We start from the raw sequence: 21,073 nt of genomic DNA, 5'->3' as shown, positions 1-21,073 counted from the left end.
GGTCAAGGCTATGGTGAGCCACATTCATGCTACTGCAGTCCAGCCTGTAGACAGAGTAAGACCCTGTCTGAAAAAAAAAAAAAAAAGGGCCAGGCATGGTGGCTCACACCTGTAATCCCAGCACTTTGGGAGGCTGAAGTGGGCAGATCACCTGAGGTCAGGGGTTTGAGACCAGCCTGGTCAACATGGCAAAACCGCGTCTCACTAGAAATACAAAAATTAGTCTGGTGTGGTGGCACACACCTGTAATCTCAGCTACTAGGGAGGCTGAGGCAGAAGAATTCCTTGGACATGGGAGGTGGAGGTTGCAGTGAGCTGGAACTAGGCCACTGCACTCCAGCCTGGGTGACAGAGCGAGACTCCATCTCAAAAAAAAAAAGGACGAAGGCTCTGGCTCTGAATAAACATTTTTTCCAAAGAAGATAGACAAATGGCCAATAAGCGCATGAAGATGTCCAACATTATCGGCCATTAGGGAAATGCAAATCAAAATCAGAATGAAATAACACTTTACACTCACATCCACTAGTATAGCTATGATAAAAAAGACAAGTAAGGCCAGGTACAGTGGCTCACACCTGTAATCCCAAAACACTGGGAGGCTGAGGTGGGAGGATCCCTTGAGCCCAGGAGTTCAAGACCAGCCTGGACAACATAGTGAGATTCTCATCTACAAAATATTTAAAAATTAGCCAGGTGTGGTTGTGTGCACTTGTAGTCTCAGCTACTCAGGAGGCTAAGGTGGGAGGATCCCTTGAACCCCAGAGTTGGAGGTTGCAGTGAGCTATGATCATACCACTGCACTCCATCCTGGGTGGTAAAGGAAGACCCTGTCTCAAAAACTAAAGAAAGAAAGAAAGAAGACAGATAATAACAAGTGTTGGAGAGGATGCAGAAAAATTGGAGCAGTCATATGCTGCTGGTAAGAAGGTAAAATGATGCAGCCACTTTGAGAAAGTCTGGCAATTACTCAAAAGCTAAACATGAGTTGACATGTGATTCAGCAATTCCACTCCTATGTACATACCCAAGAGAAATGCAAATGTATGTTCATATAAAAACTTGTACATGAATGTTCATAGCAGCGTTATTCATAATAGGTAAAATGTGGAAATGGGCCAGGCATGGTGGCTCACACCTGTAATCCCAGCACTTTGGGAGGCCAAGGTGGGAGGATCACTTAAGCTCAGGACTTTGAGCAGCATGGGCAACCTAATGAGACCTCACCTCTATTTAAAATTTAAAAAATTTTAAGACGAGCCAGGCATGGTGGCATGCATCTGTAGTCCCAGCCAGCCACTCAGAGGCTGAGGTGAGAGGATCCGTTGAGCCCAGGAGTTTGAGGCTATAGTAAGCTATGATTGCACTGCTGCACTCCAGCCTGAGTGACAGAGCAAAACCTTGTCTCAAAAAAAAAAAGAAAAAAAAAGAAACAACCCCAATTTCTATCTACTGATGAATGTATAAACCAAATGGGGTCTAGCCATACAGTGAAATATTACTCAGCCATAAAAAGGAATGAAATTCTGATATGTGCTACAACATGGATGAACCTTGAAAACATGACGTTAAGTGAAAGAAGCTACTCACCAAGGACCATATATAGTATGATTCCATTTATATGGAATGTTCGGAATAGACAAATCCACTAAGACAGAAAGTAGATTAGTGGTTACCTAGGGCTGGGTTTGGGGTGGGAAGATTGGGGATGATGGCCAAAGGGTGTGGGGTTTCTTTTTGGGGTGATAAAAATGTTCTAGAATTAGGGCGAGGGTGACACAACTCTGTGAATATCCTGAAAGCTGTTGAATTGTACACTTTAAATGGGTGAACTGTATGGTATGTGAGTTAAATTTCAATAAAGCTGTAAACAAAAAAGGGTCCCAAGAGATCTGAAAGGGTGACATAGTCGATATTTGTCAACTTCTCTCCCAGTTCTGCCCTTGGATTCCAAGACCCTCTGCTGGGGCTGGGGCTTCCCCTCCTTGTCTAGATTCTCACAGTTAGCAAGCTCCAAATGTGGACAGACGGGGGCTGGAGCCCCTCTGGGGCTTCTGCCTCCATAAAACTTCAGTTTGTGTAATACTGGGGCCTGACAATTCCAAGGCTGAGCCTGTACATTCTCAGGCAGAGACAGTGGACAATAGGGGGTGTGTTTGAGGGGCATAGGGGGAGATTTTCCCTAGGTGGTTCATCCACCCCGAGACAGGAAGACTCAGAGGAAGCGGGAATGGTTAGTGGAACCCTAATGAGAAAGAGGCTGGGGAGGGGCAAGGAACTCCAAGGCAAGAGAGAAGGACTTGGCCACAGTCCTGACTTTTCTGCTCCAGGTGACAGCCTGGTCCTTTGTGAGGCCAGAGCCGCACCAGAGGTGGGAGGTCACCCCACCAAACCAGCTGCGGTCTGGTTTGCACGGTAGGGGTGCAGCTCTAACTGCAGGAAGGACCTGGAGGGCAGGAAAAGGAAGTGCGGACTTGGGTCAGCAGCTATTAAGTGCGCCTCCTCTGTGTCCCTGGTAAACTGTGGGAACCGTCAGGACACCCAGTGTATCCCCCAAGGCCTGACATTGTCCCTAGCATGGGCATGTGTCATTACACGGTTATTGATTGCACAAGGAAATGCATGAATGACTTAGGCTTCTTTGTAGGCAAAATGATATAGTGAGATGAGCGGCCATGGGAGTCAGGCGGGCCTGGGTTTGAATCCAGCTCCTCTGAAGACTGGCCATGTGGTATCAGACAAGACATTGCTCAGAGCCTTAATTGCCCTATCTTTAAAACGGGGCTGAACCCACTGACTTCACAGGGCTGTTAGGAGAATACTGTACAAAGGTTTCCAGCACATAGAAGGTTCTTCCATGGATGCTGGCGGGCCTGCCATGATTTAAAGTGGAAGAAGCACCATCAAGATCTTCAAGGTCATATGGTCTCACTATGGGAGGAAGGGGCGTGGGGGTTAGGATTTACTACTGGAAACTAGTTAACAGTGAAAGGGGGTCCATGTACCCATAGAAATGGCGCTGATGTTGCCTCAAAGGAATTCAGTGGCTGGAGAGAGAGCTGAGATGGTGGGAAACTTGGAGAAGAGGGAGGAGCTTGAAGGATGGGTTGGGGGCTATTGGAAAGATAGAAAAAATGGGAGGTGGGCACAGAGGCTGGGGTCTGTGGGACTAGGATTGCAGGAGCCTGCCTGGATTAAAACAGAAAGTTTGTGTAGGGGGTGGTGGCATAGCTGAATATGAGGTTGGATGAAAGAGGTGGAGGAGAGACAGTAAGAAAGGCTTTAGAAATGGCCAGGTGTGGTGGCTCATGCCTGTAACCCCATCACTTTGGGAGGCTGAGGCGGGCGGATCACTTGAGGTCAGGAGTTCAAGACCAGCGTGGCCAACCTGGTGAAACTCCATCTCTACTAAAAATACAAAAATTAGCCAGGCATGGTGGTGGCCGCCTATAATTTCAGCTACTAGGGAGGCTGAGGCGGGAGAATTGCTTGAGCCCAGGAGGCAGAGGTTGCAGTGAGCCAAGATTGCACCACTGCAATCTTGGGCAACAGAGCGAGACTCTATCTCAAAACAAACAAAAAAAAAAGAAGAAGAAGAAAAGAAAAAGAAAAAGAAAGGATGTGTCCAGGGCAGGGTGTGGGTGCTTTGGTGAACTGCAGATTGCTGCTGGAGACCTTGGGGCCCTGAGACAGATGGACAGATGTCTCTAGTTCCTGTTCCTTAGCCCCATCTAAGAACATGGAGTTTTCATCTATAGCAGGAGCAGCTGTGACATTCTTGGACTCTCTTTAAAAGGCACATTAGTATTTTAAAGGCTCTGAGAAGTTGTACAGGAAAGAGCCTGTATCATTTCGCTTATCACAGCACTGTCCAAAGGCATTTAGCCTTGGAACCCCTTGGAGCATCTCTTTTTCTTCTTTTTTTTTTTTCTTTTTTTTTTTTTTTGAGACAGAGTTTCGCTCTTGTTGCCCAGGCTGGAGTGCAATGGTATGATCTCGGCTCACCGCAACCTCCGCCTCCCAGGTTCAAGCAATTCTCCTGCCTCAGCCTCCAGAGTAGCTGGAATTACAGGCATGCACCACCACGCCCGGCTAATTTTGTATTTTTAGTAGAGACGGGGTTTCTCCATGTTGAGGCTGGTCTCGAACTCCTGACCTCAGGTGATCCGCCCACCTCGGCCTCCCAAAGTGCTGGGATTACAGGCGTGAGCCACCGTGCCCGGCCCCTTGGAGCATCTCAAGGGACCAGTATGCCAAAGAATACCCTTTAGGAAATGTCACAGTTGGGGAAAGTGCCTGGGTTTTGGGATTCAACAGGCCATGGTTCAAATCCTCATCTGCGACCTAGCAGGTGTTAGATCTTGGGCAAATCTTGTGCCTTCCAGAGCCCCTTTTCCTCAGGGTCATTGTGAGAACTAGGAAAAGCATGTGGGTAAATGGCATGTGGCTAGCTCTCTGGTTTTGCTGCATGCCTCTCCTTGCCAGGCCTGGCCCCGCCTCTTCCCTAGAGCCAGGCTGTCTACATTACAGGCTCCACGTGGGCTCCTGAAGCAGCACTTAGTTGATGGGCTTGGTGGGACGCTTGATTGGATTTCTCCTGTAGGAGCACAGTAGCTGATGCCCCTCACTTGGCACCCATGTTGGCCCTGGCATCATGGACAATAGAAACACCCAGATGTACACAGAGGGTAGAACCAAGGCTCCAGGGACCCAGCCAAGTCCTGGCCTGAGGATCACCATAAAGAGGGCTGGTGTTGAGCCCATCATACCAGGAGTCAGCAAGGTAGGGACCTGCACCCCGTGTTCTGATCCATTCACTCCTAGCTGGCACATTTCCCTTCCCCTGCCCAGGCTTCCTCCCCAGCTGCTTTAATTAAGACTCTGTTAAAAATGGACACAAAACCCAATTCAAACTGGATTCAGCAGAAAAGAGAATACATCAGTTTGGGTAACTGACACAGGCATTCATAGACTTCAGGTATGGCTAGATCAAGGTGCTAAATGAGTATCTCTTGGCTCTATGTTCCTCTGTGTTGGATTCATTCTCAAGCAAGCTCTCCCTGCAAGATGGCAAGGATGGCCCTGGCCCCTCCAGGATTACATCTTCCCATCTTACACCTGCTGGTTTAGCATTCCAACAGGAAGTGAGCCTCTTTGCAATAGTTGAAGCAAGTCTCTAGCATCACTGTCATTGGCCCAGATTGTGGTCAGATGCTCATCCTTGAACCAGTCACCATGGCAGTGGGGAGTGGTCTGGATCTCTTGATACAATGGAGACAGAGGTGATAGGTGGTTCCACTGAGCCCCATGGGCTGAATAGAGAAGAGAAGTTTCCCAAAAACAATGCTGGCTTCTGTAACGGAAAGAGCTGCAGGGTGAGCAAACCCAGAATTGCCTACTTGCTCTTCTAGGTGCCTTGCATGGCCTCCAAACTCCCCTCACAGCTTCCGGCCCAGCTTTATTCTCCTGAGAGCTACTCGGGGCTTCCCTCCATGCCCCTCCCCAGCGCCCAGCCTGCATCCTAAGCTTCCATCACAGCTCTCAGCCTCTTTCCATCAAATATGTTTATTAGTTTGTTTGTTTGCTTGTGTTTCAGACAGGCTCTCACTCTCTCACCCAGGCTGGAATGCAGTGGCGCGATCACGACTCACTGCAGCCTCGAACTCCCAGGCTTAAGCGATCCTCCTGCCTCAGCCTCCTGAGTAGCTGGAACTATAGGTGTGGCATGTGCCACCACATCCTGCTAATTTTTTTTTTTTTTTTGTAGAGACAAGGCTTTATCATGTTGCCCAGGCTGGTCTTGAACTCATGGGCTCAAGTGATCTGCCTGCCTCAGCCTCCCAAATTGTTGGGATTATAGGCATAAGCCTCTGCACCCGGCCTCTTTTTTTTTTTTTTTTTTGAGACAGAGTCTTGCTCTGTCACCCAGGCTGGAGTGCAATGGTGTGATCATGGCTCACTGCAACCTCTGCCTCCTGGGTTCAAATGATTTCCGTCTAATTTTTTTGTATTTTTAGAAGAGATGTGATTTCACCATGTTGGACAGGCTGGTCTTGAACTCCTGACCCCAAGTGATCCACCCACCTCAGCCTCCCAAAGTGCTAGGATTACAGGTGTGAGCCACTGTGCCCTGCCAGCCTCTTTTTGAATGTGCCAAGTAGCATGAACTGAAGAGCATAAGGAAGACCCTCCTCACCATCCAGTTTCCTCAGGGCCAAAGATATCACCATTTAAAAAGTCAGGCGGCCGGACGCAGTGGCTCATGCCCATAATCCCAGCACTTTGGGAGGCCAAGGCAGGCAGATCACCTGAGATTGGGAGTTCAAGACCAGCCTGACCAACATGGAGAAACCCAGTCTCTACTAAAAATACAAAATTAGCCTGGCATGGTGGTGCATGCCTGTAATCCCAGCAACTCGGGGGGCTGAGGCAGAAGAATCACTTGGACCTGGGAGGTGGAGGTTGCGGTGAGCGGAGATTGCACCATTGCACTCCAGCCTGGGCAACAAGAGTGAAACTCCATCTCAAAAATAAATAAACAAACAAATTAATTAATAAAATAAAATAAAATAAAAAGTCAGACAGGTGCCATGGCTCATGCTTGCAATCCCAACACTTTGGGAGGCAGAGGTGGGTGGATTGCTTGAGCCCAGGAGTTGAAGATCAGCCTGGGCAACACGGTGAGACCCCGTCTCAAAACAAAAAAAAGCCAGGCGTGGTGGCTCACCCGTGATCCCAGCTCTTAGGGAGGCAGAGGCAGGAGGATAGCTTGAGTCCAGGAGTTTGAGACCTGCCTGGGCAATGTAGCGAGACCCCCTTCTCCACAAAAAGGAAAAGAAAAAAAAAAGCCAAAAAATAAAAAATAAGAAGTCAACATGCCCTTGGGTATGTTCCCTGTAGCCTCTGTTATAAATCCTCACTTCCCCTGGGGCAGGGAGAGGGCCTGGAGGGGAGGAGGCTAGGAAAGGAGGCTAGGAGAGAGGCTAGAGGTGAACATTCAGGGCTTCCTTCATCCACCCATTTATTTTTTCAACAAGCATCGTCATGGGGTCCCAGTCCCACCACTTACCCAGCTGTATGATGTTGGGCATGTCACTGCACCCCTTGCAGCCTCATTTGTTTTACGGTGTTGACTAAGGCACCTAGCACAGGCCCTGCCTCATAGTAGGTGCCTGTTAGTATTAGCTCACATCAGAATCTTGTATTATATCAATGTCAATGAGTTAATTAAGTCCATTTGTTTGGAGTTTGCTGATTCCGGTGATGCTTGGAGCTGGGTCTCAGTCACTGGCTCCAGGTCACCCAGTTGGAGAGTGACAGACCATGATAGTGATCAAAACCCGGTTCAGGCCAGGTGCGGTGGCTCATGCCTGTAATCCCAGCACTTTGGGAGGCTGAGGCAGACGGATCACTTGAGGTCAGAAGTTCAAGACCAGCCTGGCCTACAAAAAAAATTAAAAAATAAAAATTAGTTGGGCGTGGTGGGGCACACCTGTAATCCCACCTACTCGGGAAGCTGAGGCAGGAGAATCGCTTGAACCCAGCAGGTGGAAGTTGCAGTGAGCCGAGACTGTGCCACTGCACTCTATCCTGGGCAACAGAGTGAAACTCTTGTCTCAAAAAATGAAATAACTCAGTTCAAACTAGAGCCTGCGTTTTGAAGGCATGGGAATTGTTGAAGGCCTCTCTTGGACCTTGTGAGAGTCTTGGAGTCCCCCAGGGTGCTCTTTCAAGCTGTCCTTAAGGCAATCCCCTTGTCTCGGGTACTAATCTGAACTCCAGTTCATACCAGAGCCTTAGGTGCTGAGCAACAGCAACCGCAGGGCCAGGCCCTGCATCCCTGCCTCTCGGCACCTGCGCACCCCTCTCCAACAGCTTCCCCAGTCAGGCACGGGATCTCCCTGTCCTTGAGGCCAGGAGAGTGCCCAGGGAGGAGTGGGAGGGATCACTCCAGAATGGGTACTCAATGCCAGCCCTCAAGCCACTGCCATGGATATCTCTGTCCAGGTCATGTTTCTGGATGCTTCGGAAGTGGGCAGCAGGAAGCAGCTCTCATTAGCTTCAGGAGGGCCAGAGAAGGGGCCCAGACACAGAGATGCATTCGAGAAGGGGCCTTCAGAGCTCAGAACCCAGGAGCAGAGGCCTCCAGCAAGACCAGGGTGAGCTGAGGGGCTTTCCAGAGAACAGGTCTGGGAGAGAACCCCCTGTAGCCCACCTGCGGGGGAGAGAGAGAATGGAGAACTCCCAGGCCAAGGCAGCTCCACCCACCACAGCACCTTGTCCTTCTTTTTCATTGCACCAGTTGCACTGAGGAGTTCGTGTTAACCTTTTGTCTGAACTCCCCCAACGAGACCACAAACATCTTTTATGTGTCTTGTTTGAGGAGCATCATATACCTGGTTCAGCCTCAAAGCCCTCATGCCTAGTACCATGCCTGACACATAGTAAATGTTCGATAAATATTGATTCACTGAATTAATAATGAACAAAAAAAGGTTAGGAAACACAGGAACACATAAAGATGTACATGTAATTGTTTTCTAAATTTTGTGTTTTTTTAAAACTTTTTCTACAGCAAGAATGTATTCAAAAAGAGAAAATCAAGAGCGAGCCAGATAGAGGCAAAGTGAAAGGCTTGGATAATAGAAATAGTAAAGACTAGCTGGCTTAGTTGGATTTGACTATAACCAGAAGCTCCTAAATAGCCTCCTCTACAGGAAAATTTAGGAGAGACAACTCAAGCCAGGTCCGAAGCCCACTGAGTCAACTACTGCCTACCATGCTGGTGGAAATAGAAACCATTTAAGCATACCTGTTTCATCAACGTGGCAATTTGTTTAAACTGCCTTGAAACCACCTTTATCCTCACCCATTTCTGGAAATAGGCCATGAGGAAATAATTGGTGATTCAAGCAGTTTTATGCACAAAGACTTTCACTGTCACATTATCTTAAATACTAAAAAATTAGAAACCCCTTAAGCGCCCACACAATAGGGAAATGGTTAATGATGGTTATCTTTAAAATATGGAATTTTATACATTTAATGAACATAAAAAACATATAAAGCATGTTTCTGAAGGATTTTCAGCATGGGAAAAATGTAGGCTATGATGTTAATTGAAAAAAGTAGATTAGGCCGGGCACAGTGGCTCACACCTGTAATCCCAGCACTTTGGGTGGCCAAGGCAGGTGGATTATCTGAGGTCAGGGGTTTAAAACCAGCCTGGCCAACATGCCAAAACCCCATCTCTACTAAAAATATAAAATTAGCTGGGCGTGGTGGCACATGCCTGTAATCCCAGCTACTTGGGAGGCTGAGGCAGGAGAATCACTTGAACCCAGGAGGCAGAGGTTGCAGTGAGCCAAGATCACCCCACTGCACTCCAGCCTGGGCAACAAGAGCGAAAATATATATATATATGGCGGGGCACCATGGTTCATGCCTGTAATCTCAACACTTTGGGAAGTTGAGGTTGACGGATCACTTAAGCCCAGGAGTTCAAGACCAACCTGGACAACATGGTGAAACCCCATCTCTACAAAAAATATGAAGATTGGCCAGGCATGGTGGCATATGCCTGTAGTCCCAGCTACTTGGGAGGCTAAGGCAGGAGGATTGCTTGAGCCCAGGAAGTGGAGGTTGCAGTGAGCTGAGATCATGCCACTACACTCCAACCTGGGTGACAGAGCAAGACTCTGTCTCAATAAATAAATAAATAAATAAATAAATAAATAAACAAACAAACAAACAAACATATGCATAGGAAGAAACTTGGAGGAAATACTCCAGAATACTAAAGTGAGATCGGATATACACAGCTTCAAATTTTGAACAGTTATCTTTAGCTTTATGAACTTAGGCTCAAATCTCTTGTCTTCTCTGCATCCCAGTTCTGATTTTTGTTTCATTTTTTTCTGAAAAACAGTTAAAAAATACTATAAAACTTAAATTCTAGGCTGGATGCAATGGCGCGTACCTCTAATCCCAGCACTTTGGGAGGCCGAGGTCGAAGATTGCTTGAGCTCAGGAGTTCAAGACCAGCCTGGGCAACATAGCGAGACCTTGTCTCTACAAATAATTGTGAAAGTTTAAATTTTAACTCCCCCAAACATTGACATCAAAGTTTCTGTGATTTGGGGAATTCCTGTGAGTCCTTCATTGGTCCTTCTAGGGATTAGGTATGCACCTATGGTATGCCTAGCTCTATAAAAATATATAAAACAGGCCGGGCGCGGTGGCTCACGCTTGTAATCCCAGCACTTTGGGAGGCCGAGGCGGGCGGATCACGAGGTCAGGAGATCGAGACCACGGTGAAACCCCGTCTCTACTAAAAATACAAAAAATTAGCCGGGCGTGGTGGCGGGCGCCTGTAGTCCCAGCTACTCGGAGAGGCTGAGGCAGGAGAATGGCGTGAACCCGGGAGGCGGAGCTTGCAGTGAGCCGAGATTGCGCCACTGCACTCCAGCCTGGGCGACAGAGCGAGACTCTATATATATATATATATATAAAACAGTGCCCCAGTCTGGGAGCTGAAGTGTCACTTTGTCTATTTTCTCCAGGAAGAAACAGTCCTCTTGGGTCCCCCAGGAAGGGTCCCAGGAGCTGCAAGCAGGCCAGGATCAGAGTGAGCTGGGGTTGCTGCCTTCCTGGGTTCCTGAAGTACCTGAAGAGCTGCAGCAGCTGGGCTCCAGAAAGGAGATCAAGGGCCAGCAGAGGAGGCAACAGAACCGGGGAACCGGGGAGGATCAGCCTCCTGAGAGCTGCCAGGTAACAGGAGATCTGGGAAGAAGGGTATGGAATGACCTACCACAGAGGAGGTGAAAGAGCCCCCCTCCTACCATGCCCCCCATTCTGGTGCATGTACCTGTAGTCCCAGCTACTTGGGAGGCTGAGGCAGGGGTGATCCCTTGAGCCCAAGGAGGTCAAGGCTGCAATGAGCTATGTTCAAGCCACTGCACTCCAGCCTGGGTGACAGAGTGTTTGCTCCCCTCTGTGCCCTGAAGATGTCAAGCACTCAGTCTGCGGGTCACTGGGCTATTCCCCCAGCCTACATCACAAGCATTTAAGTCTTGTTTCCAGGCCAGGCGTGGTGGCTCACGCCTGTTAATCCCAGCACTTTTGGAGGCTGAAGCAGGCAGATCACCTGAGGTCAAGACCAGCCTGGCCAACATGGTAAAACCCTATCTCTACTAAAAATATAAAATTAGCCGGGTGTGGTGGCACATGCCTGTAATCCCAGCTACTCAGGAGGCCGAGGCAGGAGAATAGCTTGAACGGGGGAGGTGGAGGTTGCAGTGAGCTGAGATCGCGCCATTGCACTCCAACCTGGGTGATGAGAGCAAAACTCCGTCTCAAAAAAATAAAAATAAAATAAAAATAAGTCTTGTTTCCAGAGTGGCCCCACGGTATGTCAATGGGTGCAGGGGGGAGGGAGGAGGTGCCAGGTTCTGTATACAGATAATATTGGGACATGCTGAGTTTAACAAAGCTGAAACAGGTTTCTGTATGCTAGGATATCCTGGAAGCAGTTTACTAGCTGCTGAGCCTTTGTAAGGTTTTGCAAGATATGATTAGAGGCCAGGCACCGTGGCTCATGCCTGTAATCCCAGCACTTTGGGAGGCTGAGTCGGGAGGATTGCTTGAGCCCACGAGTTTGAGATCAGGGCAACATGGTGAAACCCCGTCCCTACAAAAAATACAAAAGTTAGCTGGATGTGGTGGTACATGTCTGTGGCCCCAGCTACTCCAGATACTGAGATGGGAGGATCCCCTGAGCCTGGGGTCAAGGCTGCAGTGAGCCAAGATCATACCACTGTGCTTCAGCCTGGGTGACAGTGAAACCCTGTCTCAAAAAATAAATAAAAATAAAAAATAAATAAAAAATTTTAAAAAGATATGGTTGGAGTATATTGCCTTTCCCAAACTTATTTAACCACAAGATCTTTTTTTATTTATCTGTAATTTTTTTTTTTTTTTTTTTGAGACAGTCTTGCTCTGTTGCCCAGGCTGGAGTGCCGTGGTGCGATCTCGGCTCACTCCAAGCTCCACCTCCCAGGTTCACACCATTCTCCTGCCTCAGCCTCCCCAGTAGCTGGGACTACAGGCACCCGCCACCATGCCCGGCTAATTTTTTTTGTATTTTTAGTAGAGACGGGGTTTCACCATGTTAGCCAGGATGGTCTCAATCTCCTGACCTCGTGATCCGCCCGCCTCAGCCTCCCAAAGTGCTGGGATTACAGGTGTGAGCCACCGCACCCGGCCTGGTAAGATTTATTTTTAACAGCTTCAGTGAGGTATAATTGGCATACACTTGCACATACTTTAAGTGTACAATTTAATGTTTTGACATATGTACACATCCACAAAACCATTCCCACAATCAAGAAAGCAAACATAGCCATCACCCCAACCATTTCCTTGTGCCCTTTCTCATCCCCCCTCCCACTAGTCTATCCCCAGGCAACCACCAAATATCACTATAGATTTGTTTGTATTTCGTGGAATTTTACACAAATGAAATTGTACAGTGTACATTCTTTCTGTCTGGCTTCGTTCACTCCACATGACTATTTGAGATTCATCTAGGTCGGGCGCGGTGGCTCAGCCTGTAATCCCAGCACTTTGGGAGGCTGAGGCGGGTGGATCACCTGAGGTCAGGAGTTCAAGACCAGCTTGGCCAACCTGGTGAAACCCCGTCTCTACCAAAAATATAAACATTAGCTGGGCATGGTGGCAGGTGCCTGTAATCCCAGCTACTCAGGAGGCTGAGGCAGGAGAATCACTTGAACCTGGGAGGCGGAGGTTGCAGTGAGCTGAGATCATGCCATTGCACTCCAGCCTGGAAAACAGAGTGAGACTCTGTCTCCAAAAAAAGGGAGAGAGAGAAAGAAAAAGAAATTCATGTATTGTGTGTATCAACATGTTGTTCTTTTGGTTGCTCAGTAATATTTCCATTCCATATACCATAATATACCACTTTTTTTTTTTTTTTTGACATGGAGTCTCGCCCTGTTGCCCAGGCTAGAGTGCAGGGGTGTGATTTTGGGTCACTGCAACCTCCACCTCCCAGGTTCAAGTGATCCTCCCACCTAAGCCTCTTGAGTAGCTGGGATTACAGGCATGCACCACCACGCCCAGCTAATTTTTATATTTTTAGTAGAGACAGGGTTTCACCATGTTGGCCAGGCTGGTCCTGAACTCCTAATCTCATGTGATCCACCCACTTAGGCCTTTATTATTTTTTTTCAAGAGACAGAGTCTCACTCTGTTACCCAGGCTGGAGTGCAGTGGTGTGATCATGGCTTACTGCAACCTCTGCCTCCCGGGTTCAAGTGATTCTCGTGCCTCAACCTCCCAAATAGCTGGGATTACAGACATGAGCCACCATGCCTAGCTAATTTTGTATTTTTAGTGGAGACAGAATTTCGCCATGTTGGCCAGGCTGGTCATGAATTCCTGACTTCAAGTGATCCACCTGCCCCTCAGCCTCCCAAAATTCTGGGATTGCAGGTGTGACCCACCACACCTGGCCAAAACCTCCTCTTTTTAAGGAGGCTCATGAAGGATTCTTGTTCTTTGAAATATCCCTTGGAAAATCCCATTAAGGCTGGGCATGGTGGCTGATGCCTGTAATCCCAGCACTTTGGGAGGCTGAGGCAGGAGGAATGCTTGAGCCGAGGAGTTCAAGACCAGCCTGAGCAACATAGTGAGACCTCATCTCTACCAAAAATTAAAAAATATCAGCCAGGCATGGTGACAGGTATTTGTAGTCCCAGCTACTCAGGAGGCTGAAGCAGGGGGATCCCTTGAGCCCAGGAGGTCAAGGCTGCAATGAGCTGTGATCTTGCCACTGCACTGCAGCCTGGGTGACAGAGTGAGACTTGTCTCAAAACACACACACACACACACACACACACACACACACACACACACACAAAGGAAAATTCTATTTAAAGGGGATCTTCTCAATTTTCCAGGCTCTCATTCCACTCCCATAGGGAAGTGTGGTTCTTTGGGTAGGCCACGCCTTCTCTGGGCTTCAATTTCCTCACCCCTCAAAATGTGGGAGTACCTGTGCTACCTTCTAGGGGCACTAGGAGAATTAAGATGATGCCTGAAGTGCTGGGACCCTAGTAAGTGTGTCATAACTGGTCTCCAGTTCACTTGGAGCATTGAGGTTCACCTGGGAACCAGGATGGAGCTCCCCAGCCGTGGTGTCCTTGTCCTTGACAGGGCTCCAGATATCAATCCACCCTCGGTCACCAGGCAGACATGGCGCAGCCAGCAGAGCCTTGCTGCTGCTTGGCCAGCCGTGGCCAGCCACTGGGAGGCAAGCACCCCAAGGAGGCAGGTGTCCCACACATCAGGCCACAGAAGGCTCCGCCAGAGCCCAGCCCAGGGGGACATGGGGACAGCTCTCAGGAAGCAATGCCCCCAATGTCCATCGTGACTCCAGAGGAAAAGACAGCTAACCCCTTCCTGCCATCCATGCCTGGACCTAAAAAAGCAAAAGAAGGGTAAGTCATTTTCCAGTGCCATCCCCTGCCCCCAACAAGGACGCTCTTCTGTTAGTTTCAGGTGAGGTGAATTCTAGTCCAGACTGCTCCTGACCTGGTAGAGGACCTTGGGCAAGTCATGCTCCCCTGGGTCTCAATTTCCCCATCTGTGTAACGGCTGGAATACCAGAATTCTTGGTTCCATGAGCCTGTCTACATGAGGATGTGGGGAAATAAGGAGCCCCCTGAGATGAGAAGGCCAAGGGGGTGGGGCTGGGGTGGAACTGAGTGTCCCGGGGGCTGACAGGGGAGGGCAGGGGGGCAAACCTTCAGCTCAGTGCTTCCCCCACCTGGGGGTCTCTCTTCTATTCAGGGGTGAGGCTGTGGAGACCCACCCAGCACCGGGGCCTCTTCCTCCACCAGTAAGTAGGGCCACAGTGGGAATGGGGATGGGCTGTGTAGGGTAAGGGCAGGGGCATCAGGAGGAGGAAGAGGGCAGAGGCAGATGTGGCATGTCAAACCCCTATTTGGAGTCAAACCAAGGAAGGTGTGTGTGGCTGTGTGTGAAAGTGCGCATGGATGTGCACACGTGTGTGTGTGTGCTTGTGCCTGTGCCTGTGTGTATGCATGTGTGTGTATTCTGGATGGGTGTCAAGAATGCTCTTCTTACACTCTGCAGCCCTTGGGTTCATCCCAGATGGTGGCTTGTTCCGAATCAGCATGGATTTCTTCCACCCATTTGCCCTCGGCCACAGCCACACAATCCAAAGCATCCCTGAACACCTGGGAGGCTTCCCCGACCCCTCCCAGCCACCCTTCCCTCCCCTAGCTCTGCCACTTCCTAGTTCTTTGACCTGACCGGGCAACCTGCAAATACACAGTCACTAGCATGCATGCCCTGCCAGCACCTGCCCTGTCTCATCCTGCTGTGTTCTTTGGCAAAACCCCACCCTGGCTAAACCCACCCAGCTTTGTACCCATGTTGAGCAGCTCAACGCGGTTGGAGAACATCCTGTCTCGTTGATGGGTTTCACTTTCAAGCATTAACCACTCATGTGAGATGCTGCCTGCAAGTCTCACTTTTCCTTGGCCACACCGCCCTCTCCTCCGCTCCAGGTCATCATTTCACAACAGCATCCCCCATGCCCCTCATCTCACTCATGTGTCACTGACAAACAGAAGCATCAGATGAGAAGAAGCATCCCCAAACCCACCACCCTCCCTGCCTTGATTTGGCTGCAATGGGAGCTGTGAAGATAGGCCCCTGCTCCCATGGCTGTCTCCCCATTTATTCATTAGCTCTCGTCCCCTCCCCCCACCACATGATCCCTCTCTGTGTTACTACAGGACGATTCCATCAGCATACAAACATGGCTTAACCTCCACAATATCAAAAGCTGCCTTTCTTTCTTTTTTTCCTTTTTTTTGAGACAGAGTCTCTGTTGCCCAGGCTGGAGTGCAGTGGTGTGATCATGGCTCACTGCAACCACCACCTCCCGGGTTCAAGCTAGTCTCAGCCTCCCGAGTAGCTGGGACTACAGGCGTTCACAACCATACCTGGTGTCAAAAGCCGTCTTTCTTTGCTCCCCTTTGCAGCCCCATCCCTCAATAATTGTCCCCCTCACCTCCTCCGCTTGTCTTTTCTCCACACATCCGCATATGAGAGCTTTTATCGGGGTCTCCATAATCTCCATCTGGCTTATCAAATGGAAGAGCTCTGTCCTTACAGAGCCCACCTCGAAACAGCAGAAGACACAGTGGCTCCCTCTCTCCTTCTCAATGCTGCCTTCTCCAGGCTCCGTGACAGCCCTACCTTGGTTCTCCTCCCATGTCACTAGCAACTCCTTCCCAGTCTCCCTCCCTAGTTCCTCCTCATCTTCTCCACCCTTGGGCTCCACCCTCTGGTCTCCCATCTCCATTCTCTCCCTGGATGATCTCATTCAGTCCCTCTGATGATTCCCAAATCCATATCTTCAGGCGAGACTTTTTTTTTTTTTTAAATTGACACAGAGTCTCTGATGCCCAGGCTAGAGTGCAGTGGCGCAATCTCAGCTCACTGCAACCTCTGTCTCTGAGGTTCAAGCAATTCTCTTGCCTCAGCCTCCCGAGTAGGTGGGATTACAGGCATGCACCACCTCACCCGGCTAATTTTTGTATTTTTAGTAAAGACGGGGTTTCACCACATTGGCCAGGCTGCTCTCGAACTCCTTACTTCAAGTGATCCACCCGCCTCGGCCTCCCAAAGTGCTGGGATTACAGGCGTGAGCCACCGCGCCCAGCCGTAGACCTTGCCTTTAAATTCCACGTTCATATATCCAATGGCCTACTTGAATTCCCTCTGGCTGGCTAATTCACTTCTCAAACATGACCACAGCAGTCTTCTTCAGCCCAGCAAATGACACTGCCTTTCTCCCCCGAGGGGCTCATGCAACCCAGCTCAAAATCACCTCTGATTCCTCCTTTTCCCTCTATAATCCTTTCACATGTGTCAACAAGCCCTGTTTAGTGCTACCTACAAAATAAATCCTGAATCCGTCCCTTCCTTCCACTCCCTCTTTCATTACCCTAGTCCAAGCCTCATCTTCTTAGAATAAGATCCAAAATCTTCACCAAGAGCCATAAAGCCCTATGTCTAGCCACTCTGCTCTAACCTCCAGCCCTTGAATATGCCAAGCCTAGTCTCACCCCAGGGCCTTTGAGTGTGCTTGTGCCTGAACTCCTCCTCATAGACAGTCTTATGGCTCTCTTGAGTCATTCACTTTCAATTTCGACATCAGTTTTTCCACAAGGCCTTCCCTGGCCAGCCAATCTCAAGCAGCCTGTCAGCCACACTTAGCCTATCGCATTGCCCTGTTTTATTGTCTTTGCAGTACTTTCTCCCTCCGACATTATCTTTAAGTTGTCAACCTATTCATCATCTAGAACGCAAGCTCCCTGAGGGCAGCCTCGCTAGTTGACTTACTCCTCTATGCTTTGTGCCTCAAACAATGCCCAGCACGTGGTAGACACTCAACAGGAATACGTTGAATAAATGAATGGATGGGAATAAGACGAGGTACCTCTCCGGACTAGTGAGAAGTCAGATGAGAAATAAGAACTAGGCCGGATGCAGTGGCTTATGCCTGTAATCCCAGCACTTTGGGAGGCCGAGGCAAGTAGATCACCTGAGGTCAGGGGTTCAAGACCAGCCTGGCCAAAATACAAAAATTAGCAGGGCATGGTGGCGTGCACCTGTAGTCCCAGCTACTTGGGAGGCTGAGGCAGGAGAATCACTTGAACCTGTGAGGCAGGGGATGCAGTGAGCCAAGATAGCGCCACTGCACTTCAGCCTGAGCAACAGAGCAAGACTCTGTCTTGGAAAAAAAAAAAAAAGAGAGAGAGAATTAACAACTATTCTTTGCCTGTGTGTTTCTGCCTTTTACCCCATCCCTACCCCATGCACAGTGCGGGCTGGATACTGTGGGGGAGAAGAGAAGAGGGCACAATTTGGCTCCACAAGTACATACTGAGTGTCTGTGACATACCAGGCCCAGTGCTTGGAGAGAAAAGACAAGGAAAGCCGGGGAGGGCCCCTGCTCCCTGCTCTGGAGGATGCAGCTGAGCTGGTGGCACCACAAGAAGTGAGAGGTCCTGGACAGGAAGTCCTGCAGGCACTCAGAGGAGCCCTGGGGCCAGCAGGTAGCTTTCTGGAGAGGCAGGACTGATATTAGGCCATACAGAGGGAACGGAATACGGACAGAGCCAGGGAGTAGAAAGGGCACCCAGGGCCAGGTGCAGTGAGTGGCTCACGCCTGTAATCCCAACACTTTAGGAGGCTGAGGTGGGTGGATCACCTGAGGTCAGTAGTTCGAGACCAACCTGGTCAACATGGTGAAACCCCATCTCTATTAAAAACACAAAAAATGGCCGGGCATGGTGACTCATGCCTGTAATCCCAGCACTTTGGGAGGCCAAGGCGGGCGGATCACCTGAGGTCAGGAGTTCGAGACCAGCTTGGCCAACATGGGGAAAAAAAACCCGTCTCTACTAAAAATACAAAAAAATTAGCCAGGCGTGGTGGCAAGTGCCTGTAATCCCAGCTCTTCAGGAGAGAATCGCTTGAACCCGGAAGGCAGAGGTTGCAGTGAGCCAAGATCGTGCCATTGCACTCCAGCCTGGGGGACAAGAGCGAGACTTTGTCTCAAAAAAAAAAAAAAAAAAAAAATTAGCTGGGTGTGGTGGCAGGCACCTGTAGTCCTGGCTACTCGGTAGGCTGAGGCAGGAGAATCATTTGAACCCAGGAGGTAGAGGCTGCAGTGAGCCGAGATCGTGCCATTGCACTCTAGCCTAGGCAGCGAGTGAAACTCCGTCTAAAAAAAAGAAAAGAAAGGGCAGCCAGGCAGCAGATCCATTACAAGGAAAGTTACAGAGATGGGAAGGAAGGTGAATGAAGAGTGACGATGGAGAGCGCCATCATCTGGGCCTCGTGGGACAAGCATATTGGATATGATGGACAGAGCGGCTGAAAAGCTAGGTTGGCTGTGATATGAAGCCTCCAGGATGTGAGGCAGTCTCACCGTGTACTGGTTACCAACTTGTCTGAGTCCAATGAGGCAGAATACCCATGCATACACGTTATATAAAGTGAGTTTATTACTAAAGATGGGCAGCAAAGGACAACAGAAGCCGAGGATCCACTATGAGCCTGGCCCCCAAGGCTCAGGAAAGCTGTCTGGGGCAGAGGGAGTCTTGTCTGCGTGTGCCACACTTGCTGAGGGACCCCAGAAAGCAGCCCACCCTGGGTTTTATACGTCAAGGTGACATGATTTGCTGGGCTAAAGCCTTGAAGGCCATCCTATTTCTGGGGCTCAGGGGAGTGGAACAGATCCTGGGGTATTCCAGCCAGCCCCTCCCTATCTTAGGATATTGCATTCCCACCACATTCTTTTTTTTTTTTTTTTTTTTTTGAGATGGAGTCTCTCTCTGTCACCCAGGCTGGAGTGCTGTAGTGGTGGGATCTCAGCTCACTGCAACCTCCGCCTCCCGGGTTCAAGCAATTCTCCTGCCTCAGCCTCCTGAGTAGCTGAGATTACAGGCATATACCACCACATGTGGCTAATTTTTGTATTTTTAATAGAGACAGAGTTTCACCATGTTGGCCAGGCTGGTCTTGAACTCCTGACCTCAAATGGTCCACCCGCCTCAGCCTCCCAAAGTGCTGAGATTACAGGCATGAGCCACCGTGCCTGGCGCCCACCACATTCTTTAACTGTATAATCTTCAGAACTACAAGTGAGAAATGAGAGAGAACTGGGTGGGTCCAAGGCCCACCTGCACATGGAGACCCGTCCTGCAGAGTCGTGGAGTGAAGCATTTGGCCTTAGCACTCCAATGTCCCTCTTAACACCTTGCAAAAAGCTGGGCCTAAGAAGAAATACTAGACTAGAGCACCCCAGGCCAGGCGCGGTGGCTCACGCTTGTAATCCCAGCACTTTGGGAGGCCGAGGTCGGTGGATCATGAGGTCAGGAGATCGAGACTACGGTGAAACCTCGTCTCTACTAAAAATACAAAAAATTAGCCGGGCGTGGTGGCGGGTGCCTGTAGTCCCAGCTACTCGGAGAGGCTGAGGCAGGAGAATGGCATGAACCTGGGAGGCGGAGCTTGCAGTGAGCCGAGATTGCGCCACTGCACTCCAGCCTGGGCGACAAAGCGAGACTCCGTCTCAAAAAAAAAAAAAAAAAGAAAAGAAAAAAAAAAGACCACCCGAGGCTGGACACTAGGCACCCCTGTACCCACCTGACTGCACGTGTGGCACAGATGGATGAAGGGATGAGTGTGACAGTCACAGGGAGCCCCTGCAGGCTCAGAGGTAGCAGAGCAGTGACACCAGAGCTGCACAGAGGTCAATGCAGTAGCCTGTTCAGGACACGTGATGCCAGGTGGAAGGGGCTCAGAGAAAGCAGAAGGAGGAATCCAGGTGTGTGAGGGTTGGAGAAGCTAGAGGGAAAGATGTCCGGGCCTTGGCACCATCGTTCACCCATAGGCTGAGCACCTGCTGGGAGCAAAACTTGGTGCTGGATCCTGAAATAATAGGAGACATTCTGAGACAGACTTCTACCTACCTTGGGGCTCAGAGTCTGTATCTGCGACAGGTGCAGAGGCCCCGGACTTCGGAAGCCCTGCAGTCCCCAGAGGGCCATGGGGAGTCCCCGGAGGGCCATGATGACAGTGAGGCTGGATTCATGGCCACCATCTTGGGTCCCCAATATCACAATGGAGCAGGAGCTCCAGAACTGCCTTTTTTTTTTTTTTTTTTTAAAACAGGGTCACATTCTGCTGCCCAGAGTGCTAGAGTGCAGTGGCACAATCTTGGCTCACTGCAACCTCTACCTCCTGGGCTCAAGTGATCCTCCCTCCTCAGCCCCTTCAAGTAGCTGGTAGTACGGGCATGAGCCATTATGCCTGACTAATTTTTGTATTTTTTGTAGAGACAGGGTGCCACCATGTTGCCCAGGCTGTTCTTGAACTCCTGAGCTCAAGCAATCCACCTGCCTCAGCATCCCAAAGTGTTAGGATTACAGGCATGAGCCACTGT

The 21,073-nt window shown here is 49.7% G+C and overlaps 1 protein-coding gene across 1 annotated transcript in view; it reads left to right on the top strand.

The window, feature by feature from the left end:
• Positions 1-2,789: 2,789 nt before the first annotated feature.
• The window catches only part of SPATA21 (spermatogenesis associated 21), a 40,490-nt gene continuing 22,206 nt past the window's right edge, over positions 2,790-21,073 (top strand). The window contains 4 exon segments of the mRNA XM_032759045.2: positions 2,790-2,917; positions 4,604-4,688; positions 14,459-14,519; positions 14,872-14,920. Of these exon segments, the coding sequence (XP_032614936.1) occupies positions 4,655-4,688; positions 14,459-14,519; positions 14,872-14,920 (144 nt within the window). The 5' untranslated portion in view covers positions 2,790-2,917; positions 4,604-4,654.

Source organism: Hylobates moloch, unplaced genomic scaffold, assembly GCF_009828535.3.
Source record: "Hylobates moloch isolate HMO894 unplaced genomic scaffold, HMol_V3 SCAFFOLD_9, whole genome shotgun sequence".
NCBI lineage: Eukaryota > Metazoa > Chordata > Mammalia > Primates > Hylobatidae > Hylobates > Hylobates moloch.
This window is presented reverse-complemented; position numbering and strand designations above follow the sequence as displayed.